This window comes from Anthonomus grandis, chromosome 13 (assembly GCF_022605725.1).
Source record: "Anthonomus grandis grandis chromosome 13, icAntGran1.3, whole genome shotgun sequence".
NCBI lineage: Eukaryota > Metazoa > Arthropoda > Insecta > Coleoptera > Curculionidae > Anthonomus > Anthonomus grandis.
In genome coordinates this window covers 6,580,418-6,602,176 of record NC_065558.1, presented here as the reverse complement: position 1 = coordinate 6,602,176, position 21,759 = coordinate 6,580,418, and the positions used below count along the sequence as shown (strand labels likewise).

Here is a 21,759-nt window from a genome sequence, read left to right as displayed (position 1 = left end):
ATAGTTACATTTTTGCAATTATTAATTTTTATATTACTCTGAAGACTTTTTAGTACTTTTTGAGAAAATCACTAAAATCCGTGTACAAAAAGTCAAGATATTGGAATTTTTATTCCAGGAATGCCTGTAAGAAGCAAAATAATATCTCTCTTATTGGCAAGTAAATATATTGGGTTCCTAGTAGTAAAAATTTTGAAATTATTGATTTATGAACTACTCTAAAGACTTTTTTTGAAAAAAATACTAGAATCCATTTGCAAAAAATCATGATATTAAAATTTTTATTTCACGAGTGCCTGTAAGAAACAAAATAAATTGTTTTTTATTGGCACGTCAATATCTTGGGTTCCGAAAGTCAACATTTTGCAGTTATTGATTATAGATTACTCTAAAGACTCTTTTAGTCTTTAAAAAAAAATGACTAATATCCTTTCGGTCATAAAATTGAAGCATTTAATCCAGGAGTGCCTGTAAGAAACAAAATAACTTGTCTCTCATTGGCTAAAATAAAATTATTTTATATTTTTTTACCAGATTTGGGCGGGGTTTTTCAAGAATTAGTTTGTTTATTAATTTACGTTTTTTTCCTAATAATAAAAGCAAAAACTTAAATAAATACATTATTGCCACATCTCATTGACCAAACATTGGTCGTTCACAAGCACAGTTGATTACCAACCTCACGTTTACCAACGTAAAAATATCCTACGTAATTTTCTAGGATTTATTATTTATAGAAGTCTTTAGTACATGATAAGAGCCCTTAGAGGTAATAAAATAAGTCGCTTTTGGGTCAATTTTGAATGTCATATTATAAAAGTCGGACATATCAAACTTATCTAAATTGGATGTAACAAATATACCTATCAACTTAGGATGAAACTAACCAGATTTCTCATGGCCGTATATTATGTTCACGCATCCTTATGAAAAAAAAGAACTAAAAGAGAGAGAAAAATAATCAAATTTTTCACACCCGGCCGCCCATTCTTCCGCCCCGCTGATTTTAAAATAAGGGCCGTTTAACAAAAAAGGCGCAGCAACCCTTTTCTCGCATTGTGTCCGGTTTAATGTCTCGGAAAAATCACGCCAACTTTAATGATGTTGTAACAAATACAATGGAAATGTTTAACTGTGAAGCCCGAAGGGTTTTGAAGGGCCCCCCAGATAGTCCGATGTTAAACATTCGCTACATGTATTGGAAAAAAGGTTTACTATAACCTAAAAATTTTATTTATCAATAGGGCAGAAATTAAACTAACTGTATATGCATCCCCCTGATCCTGCTACATACAGCTGCAACGTTTCAATATGCAAATTGTACTACACTTGTCGCGTCGATCAAGATAAGGCGATCGGGCGTGACGCGTTAATTTCCCATTTAAAATTGCCATTTGCATAATTTTTACTTTGATAATTATTTTCGTTCAGGGGGGGTTGTATGCCTGTTTAAATTTTAATATTGGCATGATTTATTGCCCACAGCGATTTTAACACGTCAATAACTTAACACACTGATGAATATTTGTTTAATTATATGCTTACTTCGTTACTAACAAGCTGAAATTTTATTTAAAAAAAATGAATTTTAAAAGACACTTTGACTTTCAAAAATCAATATTTTTCTTCCAGGCAGTTGAAAAGGGAAATACTGCCTTTCTTCTTTAACTTGCCTTCTCATATATTTTTTTTTAATTTTATTCAAGTAGTTATGTCCTTCAGATAGAAGAAAAATTGAATGTAACTTGAGTTTTAACTGTCTGGAATTAAAAAAAACAAGATTTTTCTTCCAGGCAGTTGAACACAAGTTTTACCTTTAACCGCTTGTAATTATTAAATTAATGTTTTTCTTCCAGGCAGTTGAAACCGAAGAAAAACTATTTATTTTTTCTTATAGATATCAAACCATATTTAAAAAAAAATATATTTAATTTAAAGGCTTTTTTAGATATTTTTTTTCCAAAAATTAATCAATCTGTCTAGTCTGACTATCTATCGCTAAAATATAACTAAAAACATAATTGCACTTAAATGGTTGATACCTCTTTAGGTCGAAGAGTGTTTGACTTGCAGTGCATATGCCAACGCTGGAACCCAATATTACTTTAGTGCAGAATGACAGTAGAACTGATAGTTTCTTGCTCTTATAATTTTATTTAATGCTTCGCTCTCTTTTTTGTAAGCAAGCAATCCGATAAGAAGAGAAAGCTTCGCTTAGCAGGGTTGGCAACACCGGAGCTTCATGCTACATTTAGTCGCTCGTGATTGTGACAGCTGACAACAGGAAGACATTGAACTGACAATTGATTTTACTGATATTTTGACAGTTACACATTATAAAGTCCTGGATTATATCTTGTAATAATTCTTTTATTCTACCGATAAAATGTTTTTAATGCTTGTCAAAAATCAGGTTTAATAGCCTTTTATAAGTTTTTCTAAGCAGGAGAACCAATAAAATTAGAAATCTTTAACGGTTTATTTTGTAGGATTGGCAACACTGCAACCTAACACTACTATGGATAATAAGTGACAATTAAGTGCAGAATGACAGTTGGCATTGTTGACACTAATGTTAGTAGAGCTGTTAGGTTTTTGCCTTTGTGGTGTTAATTTAAAAAACTTATACCAATAAAGTGTTTTTAACCCTTGTCAAAAATCAGTTTTTTTTTCTAGGCAGGAGAACCAATAAAATCAGAAATCATTAACGGTTTGCTTTGCAGGATTGGCAACACTGGAACCAAAAACTAGGCAGACATTGAACTGACAGTTGATTTTACCAATATTTTGACAGTTACAAATTTAAAAGTTTAGGATGAGCACGCTCTTGTAATAATTCTTTTATTATACCAATAAAGTGTTTTTATCAGTTGTTAAAAAAGCTAAGATCTAATAGAAGAAGCTAATATCCTTATATAACTTACCCTTCCCTCTCTTTTTCGAACCAGACGAACTAATAAAATCAAAAATCTTTAATGATTCGTCTTGCAGGATTGGCAATACTGGAACCCAATATTATACTATAGCGAACAAAATTGGTTTGTGCAGAATGACAGTTGACATTGTTGACAATGTTAGAAAATTTGTTTTTAAAGAAGAAAAGCTTTTATCTTTAAATGGTTTTAATCCTAAACTTTTATTTAACAGCTACCCTTCTCTCTCTTTTTCTTAGCAAGCAAACCAATAAAACCAGACATTTTGAACGCTACGTTTTGGAGTGTTGACAACACCGGAACCCAATGCTACGTTTAATCGTTCGTGGATGAGACAGCTGACAGCAGACGGACATTGCACTGACAGTTAACATTATGGATATTTTGTAAGCTACACATTTTAAAACGCTGGATAAGCGCCATCTTGTAATAATTCTTTTATTACATCAACAGAGTGTTTTATCCCTTGGCAAAAATTAGGGTTTTTCTAAGCAGGAGAACCAATAGAATCAGAAATCTTTAACGATTTGCTTTACAGGATTGGCAATACTGGAACCCAAAACTGGTATGGCAATAAGTGACAATTAATCGCAGAATGACAGTTGACATTATTGACAGTAATATTAGCAGAGTTTTTAGTTTCTTGCCTCTATGGTTTTAATTTTAAAAGCTTAAAATTTTATTTAATAGTTATGCTTCGCTCTCTTTATGCAAACTAATAAAACCGGAAATCTTAGACGGTACATTTTGCAGGGCTGGCAACACCGGAATATAAACGTTTAGCCGCCCGTGGAAGTGACAGCTGACAATAGTAATAAATTGACAGTTGACATTACTGATATTTTAACAGTTACAAATTTTAAATAGTTGGATGGCCGCGATCTTGTAATAATTCTTTTATTATACCAACAGATTGTTTTTATTCCTTGTCAAAAAAGCAGGTTTAATAGCCTAATATGAATTTTTCTAAGCAGGCGAACCAATAAAATTCGAATTTGTTAACTGGATTACTATGCCCAACAAAAGTGACAAATAAGTGCATAATGACAGTTGGCAATAATGGTAGAAAACCTGTTAGTTTTTGTCTTTAAAATCTTATAAAACGACACGTTTTGCAGGGCTGGCAATACCGCAACCCAATGCTACGTTTAGCCGCTCGTAGAAGTGACAGCTGACAACAGCATTAAATTGACAGTTGACACTACTGATTTTTTGACAGTTACAAATTTTAAAATGCTGAATGGCCGCGATCTTGTAATTTATTCTACCAACAGAGTACTTCTATCCCTTATCAAAATCAGGTTTAATAACCTTATATGAAATTATCCACAGTTATCCGATAAAAATCAACCCTTTAATAAAAATAAAAGAGTCCCAAAAGGATACAAAGCCCTTTTATTATCCACCCTTTACCCGAAATCGGTGAAATTGCCGCCATGTGTCACGTTTACCCTAAATTATGACTTCACAGATAAAATGACCTACGGTCTATAAAACAGTTCCCAATTTCCACGGATAATTTACATTAACCCATTCCGATTTCTAATGCGGAATTTTAACAGGCGTCCTTCGGGAAAAAAGATAAAATCCAGTTAAAAATTATGATTATCGTTCGAACGTTTCCGTGTGAACCATTAGTTCGAAACGTTTACATGACGGTAATCTCTAGAGGAAAAAGTCAAAACATTTCAAATCGAACGGAGATAATTAACTAAAAATAACGCCATTTCGGAAACGGCTTTTTGTCTGTACCTCCTTTGAACTCTTAGGGGCGGTTTAAAAGTGTTTACTGTAACGCCGGAATTCGTTAGGAGGATTTATCGAGTCGTTTCTTTCACGGGAAATTATGAGGGTTAATTCCGGATTGAGAGGCCAATTCATTTTAGTTAAGAGACCTTTTTATAGCAACAATTTCTTTTAGGTTTAAATTAGATTATAGTGACAGCACAAGAGGAGCAGTGTAAGATTTTTCTTTAGGATGCCCCTGTTGTCTAAGACGTTTTTTCGATCTTTATCTTGTTCTTTCAAATCGAACACCCCGTACATTATTGCGTTTTTTGATTTTACGTGAAATTTTGAGAATCTTGATATGTCACAAGCCATACTTTGTTGAAACGTTTTTGAGATATGTGCCATTAAAAATTGACTATTTTTCTACTAAAAGAGGGAAACTGTCAATGCTTTTTGCACTCACAGGTGACCAGCATTTTGACATTTTTTATTAAAAGTGTGGAACTTATTGTTGAGAAAAATTTAATGAAATTTATAAACTTTCCACCCGTGGGAGATATTTTGACCTTTAAGTTTAAATATCAAAGAAGCAGGCATTTAAATCGTTGCAAAGGTTCAACCTAAGTACGCCCATTAATTTTCTTAGATAAATAATAAACTGCATTATTCACTGTCCAACCTACACATTTATTTAATAACCCATAACACATAAATCACTATTTTTACACATAATATTAATTATATTATTTATTGTTAAGTACTTTAAAACAATTAACGGTTTTATGACCAGTGTGGATATGTTCGTTAATGCACGTCGCCCCCGGCTTATGTCATCCTGCGTTCACCTCTGAAAATAACAAAAAAAAAAACGATTACAGTGTATAAAACGTAAAAACAAGAAGAAATCCTCTTCTCTTTTTATTTATTAATTTATTTCAATGATTTATCGTATAGGCCCTATTTGACACCACATTAAAAATGAAGGGGTGCGAACGGAGACTCCGTATTGTTCTCCGGGGGTCATTCGAAACAAATGTCCCTTCCTAAAAGGGTTCCGGGCATTTGCATAGGACTCTCTCTCTGGTTTTTTTTTACCCCCAATGTACGGGATAAATTATTTTATAGCGCCGATATTATTAACTTGTAAACAGATGTCACGAATTACTGCGATTTCACGTCTCTGTGTTCTTATGCCTGCTGTGATTATTTCAGGGAGAGGGGTGTGGCATGTGATAAATCACAATTTTGACACGAGGAAATTTTTGTGATTTTTCGTGTTTATTAAGGAGAAAATTAAGATGGGGTGGTCCAATGTTGACACAGACTTATGTATATGGTGACGAGAATATAGGGTAAATGTGTCAACGGGGCACGTGTACATATATACGTATTATGTATTTGTTCAGTTGCCGAAATTGTGTCTTAATCGCCCAATATTTTCGAATTTAGCTACTCTGTTAATAATCTTCTTAAACATTCCTGGAATAGCTCATCAATGTTTCATTAAGGTAGGGAAACGTTTGTGGCTTAGTGTCAATTAATTTTAATACACAATTACGTTCATACAGGTCAAGTAAGAAATGCAAACGCAAAGAAATATCAACTTAGACATTACTTTTATTTACAATAAAACTGCCTCTAAAGTTCTGTTAAAAAATCTAAAAATTTATTTCAGTGATTTTTTGCTAGTACATTTACAACATATTTTTTAAAATAATAATAATAATAATAATAATAATAATTTACAAAATAAAGTTTACAAAATCTAGTAATAAATTTACGCAAATAAAAGGCCTACAAATTCAAAATTTTGTCATGGCAGATTCTGGTCTTTAACATTGTGGCCCCACACTTCATTAAAAAAAAATCAATAAAAAATCCAATAACTGATTAAATACAGCTTTTTCCTTAATCATATACCTACATATAAAAGTTCTAAATTCCAAATTTGACTGCTTAACATCAAGCAAAACACTACACATTGCAAACACCCTAAAAACAGATTAAATTTTTTGTTAAATAATAAAAAATAGAAAAATTATTACAGACAGTAAACAAATAAATAAAATGATCCCAATACCAAAAATTGTAATAAATTACTCAAGAAAAGAACCATTCAAAAAGTTAAAAAAGAAGAACCTAAATCGTAAAAGATGTACGATCATCCTATTACGAAAAGTATTACAATAAATTGATAATCGGTCCGGATCCAAATTTAAAGAATTTATTTGAGTGAGAAAATGATCATTTAAATAACTGTGTTTTATGTCTCGGAATGAGAATAGTATTTCTTCTTAAATTTAAATGCTGTAGATCATTTCTAAAAGTTATTTTTTGGTAGAGATAGGGTGAACTACGATATATTAAAATTTTATAAAAAAATGTTAAAGAATGAGCAATTCTTCGATTATGCGTATTAAGCTATCCAAGTTCGTGAAGTTTATGGGAAATGCGGTTTCTCATGCGAATGCCAAATATTAGTCGAATGCAAGAGTTTTGGAGCTTTTGCAGTCTACCCCTATCCTCATAATCAAGACACCAGCCATACACTACATCACAGTAATTACATTATGAAAGGACCAGTGAATCACATAAAAGCTTCTTAATATATTTACTTAAATAGTGTCTATTGCAAATAAATTAATTTTAAAGCAAGAAATGCCTTTTTAAGAATATTAGACACGTGATGTTTAAAACGAATATTATTATCTACTATAAGGCCCAAACTCTTACATTTGTCAACAACTGAAATTCTTTCGTCCCCCAATTTAATGTTTATAACATTTAAAATATTATTTACATTAGTTCGATTACCTATGAATATTATAGATGACTTCGAAGGTTTTAATTTTAATAAATGCTTTGAAGAAACATGACAAATAACTTGTAAATCCTGATTAATTTTAAAATCTCCTGGTAAAAATTAATAATATAACTGCGTGTCGCTGATGTCAATGATGGGCACAATGCCTTAATTGAAGATAAAATCTAGACGTGTAAATAATAAAAAACAAGGGTCCTAAAATACTTCCCTGAGGCATACCACTTTCAACTTCCAAAGGATCAGATATTTCGTTATCTATTTCAACACGTGGAATCCGATTATTTAAATAAGAGGCAATTAAATTAATAGCAGCATCAGAAAAACCAATATAATGAAATAAAGACTTTAAAATTGAGTGGCTAACGAAATCAAAAGCCTTAGTATTATCCAACAACACCAGAGCAGAAATCTTACCATCATACCTAGCCCGAATCACGTCATCAATAACGTCCGCCATAGCCGAAGTACAAATATAACTTGTTCTAAGTCCAGATTGCTTAGGTGGTAAAATATCATTATTATTAAGAAAACTACGAATTTGAGAGTCTAGAATGCGTTCGAGAATTTTTGAAAACGTTGGTAAAGACCTAAATTGACTAAAATCTGTTGGATTATGCACTTTCGGCAATGGCAACACAAAGGCTTCTTTCCAGCATTTGGGAAAATAGTTTTTATTAATACACCCGTTAACAATATGTAAAATAAAGGGTATAATAAAAGGACAGCATAGTTGAATTAACGTAATATTAAGCTTATCCACCCCGAATGCTTTAGACTTAATACGTAATATAATTGCAGAAACAGTATTATAATCAGTGGGATGAAAAGAAAACTTATTTAAGGTTGGTAATGCATTCTGATCATAAAAATTAATTAACTCATCACAATTATCAATATTTGTCATTCTTGTACTATCTATAAAATATGAATTAAAATTGTTGTTATTTACAAAAGATTTAGGATTTTGCTTCTGCTTTGATGGCAATATTTTTCTTAGTTCACGCCACTTGTCCTTGTATGTACAATTCTCAAATCTATCACTATAAAAAGTCCTTTTTTCCGCTCTAATCGCTGTTGTGGTATAGTTTCTAAGCTGTTTGTAATAATTCCATTTAGCTGGCAGTTTAGTTGTTAATGCCCTATTTCTTAAATTTTGCAATAGTTTCATATTATCTGTCAGCCACGGAGAATCTTTTTTTTTTTCGAACAACTATAGTTTTAATAGGAGCATGCTTGTCAAACAATTTGAGTAAGTTATCGTTTAAATAACTTACAACTTAACAAAGAACCATTTGGTAGCTCCGTCACAGGGCATTAAAAAAAATTTTGGAGCTTAAAAACCTTGACCATTCTGTGACCTTTTTAGACGTCAACAGTTTGTAACAAGTTTTTTATATATCATACCGATGAAGCCTGGAAATTCTTTCTAAGTGTCTAGAATACCCCCATGCAAGAACAGCATATAAAAGTCTACAGCGAAACAGTCCAAAGTGTGCTGCTCTTTACACAATTTTCCAAGTTAACAGATATAAACTGCCCTTCAGTCCACACACCACTGAGTCAATGTGCACATCCTAATGTAGCCTATAATCAAGATGAATTCCCAGAAACTTAACACCTAAAGACCATGTCATTATCCCTTGTTTGTTTTTTTCACCATTTAAATGTAATCCATTGATTGCAAACCATTACTCTGCACTGCAGTTACCACAGTAGACGAGATGCTTGTGATTTTTGCTGTTGGTTCTAAAGTTGGTAAATCATTAATGTAGGTTAGAAAAAGTATGGGCCCCAATAACTGACACCACTTCTGTTGATGTCACTCCATCAACCGTAACTGCATGTATTTTGTTTGACAGATATGATGTCACCAATGAAAGACTTGCATCACTGAAAATGCATAGGAAGATATCATGCTAGAAACAGTTAAAGGCCTTGCTAACGTCACAGAACAACGAAGACCTGCATTTTTTGCAGTTGAAAGAATCACGAATAAATGTTACCTTGTTCTGAGAATGTTTAAGTTACTTATTATTGAATTATATAAAATGAAAATATTTATTTTTTGTAACTGAAATATTTTGATTTTTTTCTAAATTTTTAAAAGAGTTTTGCAAAAAAACTTGAAAATTCTTGAAGCAAACGATTTTAAGATCCTGGAAAATAAGAAGAATTTTACAAAATACCTGAAAAATAATAAGAATAAATTATGTCAAATGCCTGTAGTAAAATAACAAATTGCTTTAAATGACTAAACAATTATTTCCAAAGTTTCTTTGAAAACCTAAGAGATTTCCTCGAATTCCTGGAATGAAATGAAAAATTACGTCCAATGACTAAGAGATATGAAAATTGGTCTAAAAGAGTCTGGAAAACTATTTCTAATACTTGAAATACGTAAGGAATGATGTCAAATGTCTGGAATAAAATTTTAAAAAACTACTTCAAATTACTGAAATACAATAAAAATTATTTCCATTAATGACTGAACAAAAAAAGAACAAGAAAAACTCTTTTAAATGGATATGCCTGGAAGAAATTAACAACTACTACCAAGTGACTGGAAAACCTAGAAAACTATTTCAAATTATTTTTACTGCCTGGAAAACTATTACAAATTCCTCTGAGAGTAAAACACCAAATACCGAATAAGATAAATCTATAGATTATATTAAATGACATGAATTTCATGGAACAAAATATATAAATAAAAAATACTTTAAATGGCTGTTAGAAATGGAAACTAATTTTCAACGACTGAAAAAGCGATTAAAAATTATTTAGGGTGGCTGAAATACGTGCAAAATTGTTTCTAATGCTTTTGGGCTTCAGTAATCAGAAATAAGAAGGCCTCGAATGAATCACTAAATTACTACGCCAAATACATGGAAGTAAATATAGAAATACTTGGATATGAAAAATTGTTTCAAATGCCTGAAAGAGATAAGAATTTAAGTCATTTTTTTATCCTTATGTTAAATATGAAACGTGTAAGAGATATCAATGCATTCCAAAAGCCTACAATAAAACAAGAAATTAATTGAAATATCTGGAAGATATTTAAAATAACTCCAAAAGCCCGTGTCTTCGTTTAAATTTTTCCAGTTTGGTGTGGATGTGTGATGCTTAGAACTGGCAAAAGCCAAAATACCCTCCAAAAAAAAAACGTCAGGAAGGAACATAGAAGACGTTGAAGGTAGTTGTCCATTTTTTCTGAAAGAGACTTACTTATTACAAAAATCTAAAAGTTTGATCAAAAGTCTCGAACTTATCAAAAATTGGTTACACGTATTGTGCCCCTAAAGGTATCATCAGGCCTGATCAACAGTTTCTAAAATTAAAATTCTTAAAAAACAGCAATTTTAAGACGTGCACACTACGGATAAATTCCGTAGTATAAACTGTTGATCAGGTTTGATGATACCTTTAGGGGCGAAACACGTGTAACCAATTCTTGATTTTAATATAAGTTCGAGACTTTTGATAAAACTTGTAGGCTTTTGTAATACAGAAGACCTTGATTTTAAAAATTGAAAAATTGAAAAAATTACAAATGTACCAATATTAATCATTAATATTTTTGTGTATTGAAAATGTAAGTAACAAAATTTTTGGGAAAATTTAATTAAATTTAAAAATATTAATTTACAAGGCTTTTTGAGTAAAAAAAACATTACATCTTAAATGTTTTACTTAAAATATGTCGTTTTTAATCAGATTTAATTAAATAAGTTAATAAGCAGTTAAATACATTTTAAGTTAATTAATTAAGTTTGTTAAGTAAATCTAATTTCTTATTATTATTTTTTAAATGAATTCAGTTTAACCAAAAAAAAAGACAAGATTTTTGAAAAAATATTTAATTTTCCTTTCATTAAGTTTTTACTTTAATATGTCTTCTTAAATTTATTATTAATATTCCATTTGATCTGTTTGTTTGACGTCATTTCAAGTCGAAGAGTAAAATAAAGAACAATTTTCACCCTTAAATGAGTGCCTTTTATCCTCTGACGTTTCATCTATCGGCGATCATCTTCAACTTTCTATAATACAAAACAACTTTTATTTAAAAAAAAAAAAGGAAGCAAACACATAATTGAACAATAAGCGTCAAACAAAATGAGTAAATCACTGTTTACAATAAAAATGCCTGTTAAGCATAGAATAAACTTACTCAACTACCGTACAACCTAAAATTAAATTACATTAAAATATTGCTTTAAAAAAATAAAATTCACTTGACACAGAATTGCTACAACACACAGTTTAAGAAATCTTGAATTGTATATGGTTCCAATTCGATTAAAATTTTCCTAATTTTTCTTTGGTATGCATTAAAATTTTATTGCAACAGGCATTTTATTGAAAAATTTTACACAAGAGTAAGTGCGTCTATGTATTAGTAAATTGAGGCCTGTATACCTCATTGAAAAGTTGTGCTGAGATTCAAATTTCTAACATTTTCTCGGCTTTCGAAGAGAAATAAAATGCTCGCATAGTAGATCATTAGATATTCTAAATTTAGATATCTGGCCATGATTCTTAAGGAGTAGCATGCCTTGTTAACTCAATCACAAATAGTCCATCTAGTGACTTCAGTCCAATCTAAGTTCTAATCCACATGAATACCCAGAAATTCTTAACGGCATTATCCAACAAAACCTTTCGAGGAGTCTCCTTACCTTTCTGTGTTGACTAAAACACATTAACTTAGTCTTCTCAAGATTTAAAACAAGTCCATTCTTTGTGAACCAGTCATAAGCTGTTCTTAAATGATCTGAAGATATATAGAGAAGATCAAAAAGTGTTGCTGCCACTATGAGAAGATTGGAATCATTTGCAATTTCAACTAATCATTTTCAACCAATTACGATTGGAAGCATTTTCAAGTTTACAAGATGGGAATTGTTAATTCATAAGTTTGTTCTAGGATCAATTTCAAACGGTTGGAAACTATCAGAAGCATGCGCATTTTCCTGATGGCGTTCAAGCACACAAATCGCTCGTTTGAAACTACTAGTCGAGCGTTCTAGCGAATGTAAATTTTGATTTGGGAACTGGCTGGAAACTGTCAAAAGAATCTGCGGATTTTGCTCGGATTTTCAGTTTGTGCCTTGCGCAGTAGATTTGTTTATGTTTTTTTTTTTTAATTTGAGGTTACCATAAATTTGGGCTGTGCTATAAAAGGAATAAGCTTAAAAAAGGCTAGAAAATCAGTGAATATACAATATAGGTACGTTATGTTCGTTTAAGTGCACTTAATAAAAGGTTGAATAGAGAATTTTTTATCATTAAAGGTTAATAGAGTAATTTTGTATTAATAAAATCAAATTTCTATTTGTTAGTTATCTAATGTATGATGTCAGACTCACATAACTTACTCGACATTTAAGTCATGTTATTGCTCAAAAATCTTAACAGAGTATTTTTTTAACCTCAAAATTATAAAAAACATATATGGCAGAAAAGCTTATTTGACAATTGACATGAAATTTTCCGTTGATTTTCCCGACGTAAAAGCGTTCTAGCAAAAAACCGTTTGTTTTACACTTGGTGTTAAACCATCCAAAAATATACGCTAAAACAAACCTAATATCTCACTGGCTAAGTTTGAAAGAGTTACAATCACACATTTAAAAAAAAACACCCCAGTAAGCACGATTTCTTATTTAAGATCTCGACTGGGCGGTATTTCAAATTCCTTCATTTTTATTCCGAAAAAAGAAAAATTCAAACAAATTCATAACCTGCCCCCTAAGAAAAAAAACAGTGAAATTTCACTCGAGTGTCAATTTAGATGTTTGTATTCTTAAGGTATCGTAGGCCCTTTGTCGGTCCTGACATAAACTAAGAGCCCTTTGAGAAAACTATAAAAATCTCCAAACATATCAGTTTCAAAAGCGACCGTCCAGACCGTGTTTCAGCACCATCTAGTTACGTACAAGACCCTTACTCAGCTGGTCCACCTTAAGGGACTTTAAAAAAAAAGAACTGTTTTGTCCCATTGTCAAAGTGTCACCGTTTAGAAAGAGAGTACAGTAGCAGCGACGGGGGGTGATTACACCAGGAAATCGGGTGATTTTACCTGATGGGCTCGGATGTTGACAAGGGTGACCCCTCGACGCGACTCGACGGATGGATGTCACAATTTAAAAGTAAATCCGTATCACCTTGTTTAGGTCCTTTTTAACGGGATGACGACAAATATGACTAGGCAAATAAAATTAATGTTATTAGGGTGACATTTATGCATCCCCTTTTTAATTTTACGACGATATATTGTTTTGCTTTATGTATTTTTGGCGCACAACTTCATTTTATTTGCCTTTTTATTTTATTTGAAAAATGCAAAATATTTTTTTTTTAATTATACAATAACAATAAGTAATAACTTGGTTTCAAAAATTTTCTAATCCATTCATACTCATCTAAAATGTATTCAATTCAATTCAATTCTATTTATTAGGTAATAATGCACAGTATATAAATACAATAGACATAAATGATACCTAGATACAGAGGTATCTGTATGTGCCACATGATTCAAAACAATACTTCAACTTAAATATACATAAAATATTCTCTCTACAAAGAAGTACAATAAAAATTGATTTCACCAAAGCTGGATTAGTTATTATAGGTATCTAATAATTACATAATATAATACTGAATTTATAATGTATAGGTATATCACACAGAACTAAGTTAATAATATATAATGCATATATAATGAACTCTAGAAATTGGCTCTTGATCACATTTTAGATAATATTCATTATATGTAGATCATTATATCTATCCTACAAAACCAAGAAATTAACTGGAAAAAATTGATATTAAATAAAGTATATGTTAGCTCACAAATTTTGTTTTATTTATTATAATATAATTAGTAACTAAGACATTAAACTTTTTAAAAATTTTACTTGCTTAATTCCATTTGGCAATAGGTTATAAAATTTGGGGCCCGAGAAAAATATTGTTTGTTGACTTAATGTTCGGTTTACTTTAGGTAGGAGTATATTTTTATTTAAATTGCACCTGGTTTGATGATGATGATTGGTAATTATTTGTTTAGAATGATGTTTATGTATGTAGGAACAACATGTTGCAATAAATTGAAAATGTATTCAATGTATAAAACTACTAAATTGTTTTGAATCCTCTCTAATTGGGTCTGTATGGAAAAAAACACGTAAAATGCCTGTAAGTGATATCCCAAGCAATTTGAAATCCTAAAAAGATGTTTCGACTCCCTGGAAGGCAAAAATTACATCCGATACTTGGAATAAAGTAAGAAATTATGTAAAATGCACGGAAGGTATAAAAAATTAGTATAGAAATCTAGGAAAAATACTAATTTGTTGCTAACCCCTGTAAAATATGGAAGCTTGTATCAATTATTATGAAAAAATGGATTAAATCCTAGAAAACTTGTATATATTTATAACGATATTATGATAACAAAAATATTGTCTTATTTCAAAAAGTTATTCCTCAAAATTCCCTTAAATTAATTCATTTAAATACGTAGTATTCGCCAGAATTTTGATGAGTTGCGGTGTCTGTTGGATCAGGTCTCTGTGGATTTTGATGTTATTGTTTTAACTGAAACACACTCTATTGAAAATTAAAACTTTTTTCATATTGACCACTACAATATAATCTACAATAAGGGCCAAGTCAATAAATGTGATGAATGTGTAGTATTTATTAAAAGTAAATTATCTTGTAATCATAAGTTAGTACTAGTCGGGCCTATAAAAATAATTGAAATTCAGGGTTATGACAATCAAAAAATCTTAATAAGCTGTATGTACCGACTACCAAGCACAGATAAGCAATTTTTCAATCAAGAATTGTATCAGCATCTTCAGAGTAAGAAATACTATGAAGTACATGTTTTAACAGGGGGTTTAAATATAAACTTTTTTTCCAATGAATATCTAAATGAAGAATACAAGAGCATTCTCTCTTTTTTTGGATTCCTATCTTACATTACATATAAAATTACAAGACCTATATCAGAAACATGTATCGACCATTATTTTGTTATATTGCGCAAAAACTTTTTTTTAAAAAATGTCAAATTTTATATACTTAATTATGATATCACTGATCACTACCCAATAGTATTGATATTGGAGTACAATAAATCAGTAAAAACTCAAATACCAGATCATAGAATTAAAAAGTTTATAAATTATGACCTGTTGAAAATGGATTTAGAGCAAGAAACATGGTGTTTTTTCCCTTGTAATGACGATGTTAATATTTACACAGATCATTTTATTAATATATAAAAATTTTACATAGAAAAAAATACGCATACAATAAAACAAACAAGGAAAAATTGTGGTAGGCAAGTTTGGGTTGATAAGAAGTTACTTCTTAAGGCGATAAATAATAAAAACGATCTTTTTAAAAAATTTATACAACAACTAAAAGCAGAATACAAAAGGTGCAATAATTTGTTTAATCGCGACATAAAAAAGCCAAAAAAGAATATATATCTCCACAAATAAATAAAAGTAAAAATAATAGTAAGATCCTATGAGAAAATGTTGATCGTTTGTGTCGCAGAAAGAACACCGAGCAAAGGCAAATAACAAATTTAAAAAGCGAGAATGGCGATATTATTTCTAAAAATAAGGTCATATTCACTGTCAGAATATTTTAATGACTTCTTTAGTAACATAGGACCAACATTAGCCTCAAAGTTTAATTGTCAAGAGAGTTTAGTTGGGGATACATTTGTGGAAGAGTCTATGTTTCTGTTTTTGACCGATCAGCTAGAAGTTGAAAAAACTATACACCAACTAAAAAATAATGAAGCACCAGGGCATCACAATCTTTAATCAGAGACTTTAAAAAAAAATTTCCGAATATATTTCGCAGCCTTTATGTCTAATAACAAATTTATACTTTAGTACAGGTATTTTTCCGGATGTTCTAAAAACGGGCACTGTTATACCACTTCATAAATCGGGGTCTTTGGATAATGTAAATAATTTTAGACCAGTTTCCCTTATTTCGAATGTATCCAAGATAATTTTGAAATAAAGAGTAAATAACTTTTTAAAAAAATATAAGATCTTATCCCCAAACCAATGCGGGTTTCGGGAGAAGACGTCAACCGAGGATGCCAGTATTAAATTCACGGAACAGATGTATGACGTATTGGATGCAAATAAACCAATCTTTGGTATATTTGTAGACCTAACAAAAGCATTTGACACGGTTAACCACTCAATACTTTTAAGAAAATTAAGAAGTTGCGGCATTCGGGGCGTAGCCAATAAAGTTATTTGACAGGTAGAAAACAAGTGGTTAAAGTTAACAACACTTATAGCGAAATGAGAGATATCAAATATGGAGTCCCCAAGGCACTGTAATGGAACCACTTTTATTTATTATATAGGACTATTATTTTATTTATTATATAAGACCCATACAGGAAAAAAGGTCTACAGCAACTGATTGAACAGACAGATGCGGCTACATCGTTTGGTGAATAGCTTGTAGCTTGTTCTTATTATTTTTTGTAATAACAAAGCGATAACTTTTATTAAACGTTTAATAATTCCCATGTTCTTTTGTTGATTCCTATGTGCTACTGTGAGTATTTGAATTTAAATAATGTTGTCTTTTCTTATTGTTTGTGTTGTGCAAGATGTGGTTGTCCTTGGACTATATAAGAAAAAGTACCAACAAGCTTTTAAATAGAGCAGCTTCGGTACTAATCGTTTATTTCTTCCTTGTACTTGTACGTAAAGTAGAATAAGTATTTTGTATTTAAATTGTGTAACTTTGGAAATAAACGTATTATTATTATTATATTATATTATATTATTATATATAAACATAAATTACTCCAAAAATCTGGAAAAGATCAGTGCTGTATAGGGTGGCCCCAATTACAGTCAAACCTTAGAATATTTAAAGGCCAGAATTAGCATTGCCGTGGAACTATGGGCCGTTTGTTTGCGTGCAACATCTCCGATACAATGATGCCAAATGCTGAGGCAGAAATGGCAAAAAAACGGCTTAGTAAAATATGAAGCATTTTTTTCCATAAGATACTCCATAAAGAAGTCACCATTTAAAGTTTAAATGAATGTAGACAACGTCTATATTAGAGAAAAAGGCGACAACATCGCAACGTCGCTCGATCGGATTGTTGATTCCAGCAACACAAGTAATCTTTACCAGTGGCGTCGTCATAAAATTTTTACATAATAAAAAATTATTAATAATAGATTATGCTTTAAATTATAAACAATATTTTTGTGCCTTTGAATTAATATTGATTTCTTAAGTTTTTTTTATTTTGCGTTATGACCTTGATATGTTGTTATGACAATATCGGTATTTACTTGTGAAAAGATTGATCAATTGAAGAGGCTTCAAACTTTGGTGTAGTTCAATAAAACTTAAGGGTCACTGCTGAGATAAATATTTTTTTTTATTGTCAAGCCCTTAAGGAAAAATAATTCTTATTGACTCAATATAACTTTCAAAGTAAAAATCATACCGATCTGACCACTAGAAGTAGAGCTATGACCCAAGTTACCTCAACTGTCTTTCCTCCAGGACATGAATTTCAAAAGCTGGAATAAAAAACCATTTAATCCATAGATTTGCGTGATTTTTTCAACGAAAGCTAAGAAATATTCTATGGAAACTTTTAAAGTAAAAATCAAACGGATCGGAGTACTAGAAGTGAAGTTATTACTCACTTCTAGTACTCAGTTGCCTGAAACTGTTTTTTCTCCTGGACATAATTTTTAAACCTTAAGGAAACCATGGTTTACACGGTGAAAAGCTTTTAAGTAGCCTGTATAAACACTGTCTACCTGCATTCCATTTTCCAGTGCACCACTTATAGTGTGCTGATTAGTAACTATGGAATAGACAGTTGCTGATTGACTTGAGCAGACAACTGGAAACTTTATTGAATACCTTTGTTATCCGTAAATCGATACGTTCACCCCTATAGTTTTGCCTATTCTCACTTTTAAAATAGGCCAATCCTTTAGTGATTTTCTTAGAACATTGAAAGCCTAGAGTTAGTAAACAACAACTTTGTTTGAGTTCAACATGTGCTCAGGGGCAAGAGGGGTGTTTTGTTTTAAAACATATTCACCGATTCTCTGTTGTCAAGTATGCACGCATTTTTAAAAGAGAAAATTTTCAGCCATATATTAGCTTTGTTCGCGGTCCTGGACAAGTTAAGAATTACTTCGCATGCGCATTTACTGGAATTACTTCGCATGCGCACGAACAGTAACAGAAATCCTGGCGTCCGCGGATGTTCTGTTACTGTTCGTGATCAATTTGTAACTAGTTCAATCAATCCTTAAACTCGCATTAGAATTTTGTGTGCTGGACTTGTGCAGTAGATTTTTAATGACATATTTAATGTATGTCGACTCTTTTTGTGTTTATTTTCTAATAAGTGGAGCTTATTTTATTTTATTTTTAAATTTAAAACTAATAATAGTTACTATTGCAAATAATAATTGCTTGCCGTACTGTTTGTTACTTAAATAGCAATTCCTGTTTAATTACATCGATTTTGTTTTAGATTAGTTGTCCATGATAAAATTACGATGTCTGATCATTTGAGTACCAGTGATGAGGACTTGGAAAACCTCTCACGGTCCCAAAAACGTTGGATATTTTGATTGTCCCACAATCTGATGATAAACTGTATTTTTAACATTTTTGAATGAGCTCTGCATTGACGAATGAACTGTGAACTGGTAGACGATGTGCTGCATCCCCATATTATAAAGAACAGAAAGGAGAATTAGAAAAAAGAACTCCATTAAAATTTATTACAGTATTTCTTAGCCATTTCTCTGCTTTAAATCCTTATTGTTTAAAAAAAAAAGTCCTTCTCAAACGAAACAATCGAAAAACATAACCTAGACTAACTCAAACAAATTTAGATGTTGACAGTCCGTGAATCGTTCGCGGTTAAAATAAATTTTGAACTGGTTATGAATCACTGCGCATATCCTTAAAGGATGAAGAGTTCCTGACTGATCCGGGATGCATTCAGAACTGTCACCGCGAACTAAGCTATTAACACGTAGAATAATGTTAATTTAACCTATTGGTGTTAGATTTTGGATTAAAAAGAAAAAGTTGAAATAGATTTATCTTATTCTAAGGGCAAAAATAACATCTATAAAGCAAAAATTAATAACGTTCTAATTCCTAAAACCCCTTCTAAAAAATTTGGAATGGCAACACCGCAAGCAAAAGCTGATGTCATCTTGCAAAATGTCATCTTGTCAAACAGGTTTGTGTTCAACATTCGGCATTTGTGAGGTTCTCTGTTTTTTCTTTAGTTTTTGGTTGAAAAAGGAAGAAGGTCTCATTAGAGTGTTTTTGTGAACTGCTATAGTAAAAACTTGTGCTGCATTATGGAAAAAAGATGATTCAAGTCGATCTGTTCACAAGCAAATACCGATACTGTCATAACATCATATCAAGGGAGAACCGTCATCATAAACGTAGAATAGGGATCATAGATATAAACCTAAATAAAAACTTTTTATTATATAAGTACCTTTACTCTACGAAAATGTATAAAGGGTTCATAAACGGTCATATTGTTTATAATTTAAAGCATAATCTATTGTTAAAAAATATTTATCATGTAACAATTTTTTGACGACGTCACTGGTCAAGATTCCTTGTGTCGGTAAAATTAACAATGCGATCGAGCGGCGTTGCGATGTTGTTCCCTTTTTCTCTAATACACGTGATCTACGTTCATTTCAATGTTGACTTTTTTATAAAGTATCTTATCTAGCAAACAAACTGACCATAGTTCCATGGCAATGCTAATTCTAGTATTTTAATGTTCTAAGGGGATTTCAAAAAGACACTATTCTGTAGTTAAGCGTATACAGGGTTTCCAAAAACCTGGCAACCATTGGGTGATTTTTTTTCAATGATATCTAAAGAACATTCCATAGAAATCAAAAATCAAACCCGTCTGATCAAGCCTCAAGTTACTTGAAACTGTCTTAAATTTATACTTCTAGGAGCTCAAGACATTTCTCAATCAGTTTTTAGTTCTTCCAAGTGGTTAAATCCTCGGTGTTACTTTTTCCAGAAAGTTTTTCCATTCCAGAGTAGTTTTTCATTTTTTCCAGGAAGGAATTCACTTGCATTTCTCCTTCTAATAATAATTAATAAAGTACTTATTTTAGTTAGTCGGTTCAGGTCTTATGTATTATTTTGTCAGACCATTGAATTAAAGATTCCTCAGACAGTTTCCAAGTTCTTTAGATCATTGAAGTTATTTTCGTCTTCCTACTATCAGCAATTCCAGGTTCCCAATTTATGGAGATTAAGTCACTTCAACTGAGGTCTTATTTCCTAGTTTTTTCGACCATTGAAGTGATGTTTCCATTCTTAAGCTTTTTAAGGCCTTTTAGGCATCAGTTGAATTAAGATCTCAAAAAAGAAAATCAAAGCATTCATCTGCTTCCTCTTGGTCTTCTTGTTTTTTATCACAAAGAATCGATATATTCGATAGAACAATTGCATCAATTTACAGCATAATATGCACCCCTTTTAAAGAGTCGTTATTTTGGAGAAATAAGACATTTTGCGTTGGATGAACAAGATATTATAGAACACCCAAAAATTTAAGAGCACCCCTCAAATTTCCAAAAACCAACAAACCATACATCTCTCAAGACGGTATTATAGGTTATTAACGTTGGTACTAATTTGTGAGGACCCACCCATACTTTGACCCATCCTGGTATGATTTATATGCTCACCTCGGTGGTCCGTGGCAACGGGATGTGACTGTCCCGTGATGTCCGTGATGACCCAAGTGGTTATTAGGCATCCGCAACTGAAAAAAAAATCATATATGTCAACAATAAAATGTAAATAAAAAAATTATACTAATAAATAAAGGGATTTTTAGCATGGACTCAAACCCTGGTGTGCTTAACATATAACTGATACCAATTTTTAACTATTGATCCTCTGATGATCGACACCGTTGTGTCCAAAACATGTCGGGAATTATAAAACTGATTAATAAATAAGTTAAGGGAGACTGTAGGATTTTCAATTTACTGCAAGTATGTACTATTGAAGAAAAGAGAAATGATTAATTTCGCCACCCCTGTATAAAACTAATCTCGGATAAACAAAACAGCGTGGCGCTTCGTATTATTTTTTTTTCTCGGTTTTTTTTTCTTCCGTTGGTGTGTAGCGGCTTTTTTGAGGATT

At 31.3% G+C, this 21,759-nt stretch overlaps 1 protein-coding gene across 1 annotated transcript in view; it reads right to left on the bottom strand.

Annotated features, from left to right (window-relative positions):
• Positions 1–5,352: 5,352 nt before the first annotated feature.
• Positions 5,353–21,759, bottom strand: part of LOC126743974 (protein big brother-like) — an 80,267-nt gene continuing 63,860 nt past the window's right edge. Inside the window, exons 4-5 of the mRNA XM_050451269.1 lie at positions 21,297–21,373; positions 5,353–5,511 (exon numbers count right to left, since the gene is read on the bottom strand). Of these exons, the coding sequence (XP_050307226.1) occupies positions 5,490–5,511; positions 21,297–21,373 (99 nt within the window). The 3' untranslated portion in view covers positions 5,353–5,489. The remainder of the gene's footprint in view (positions 5,512–21,296; positions 21,374–21,759) is intronic.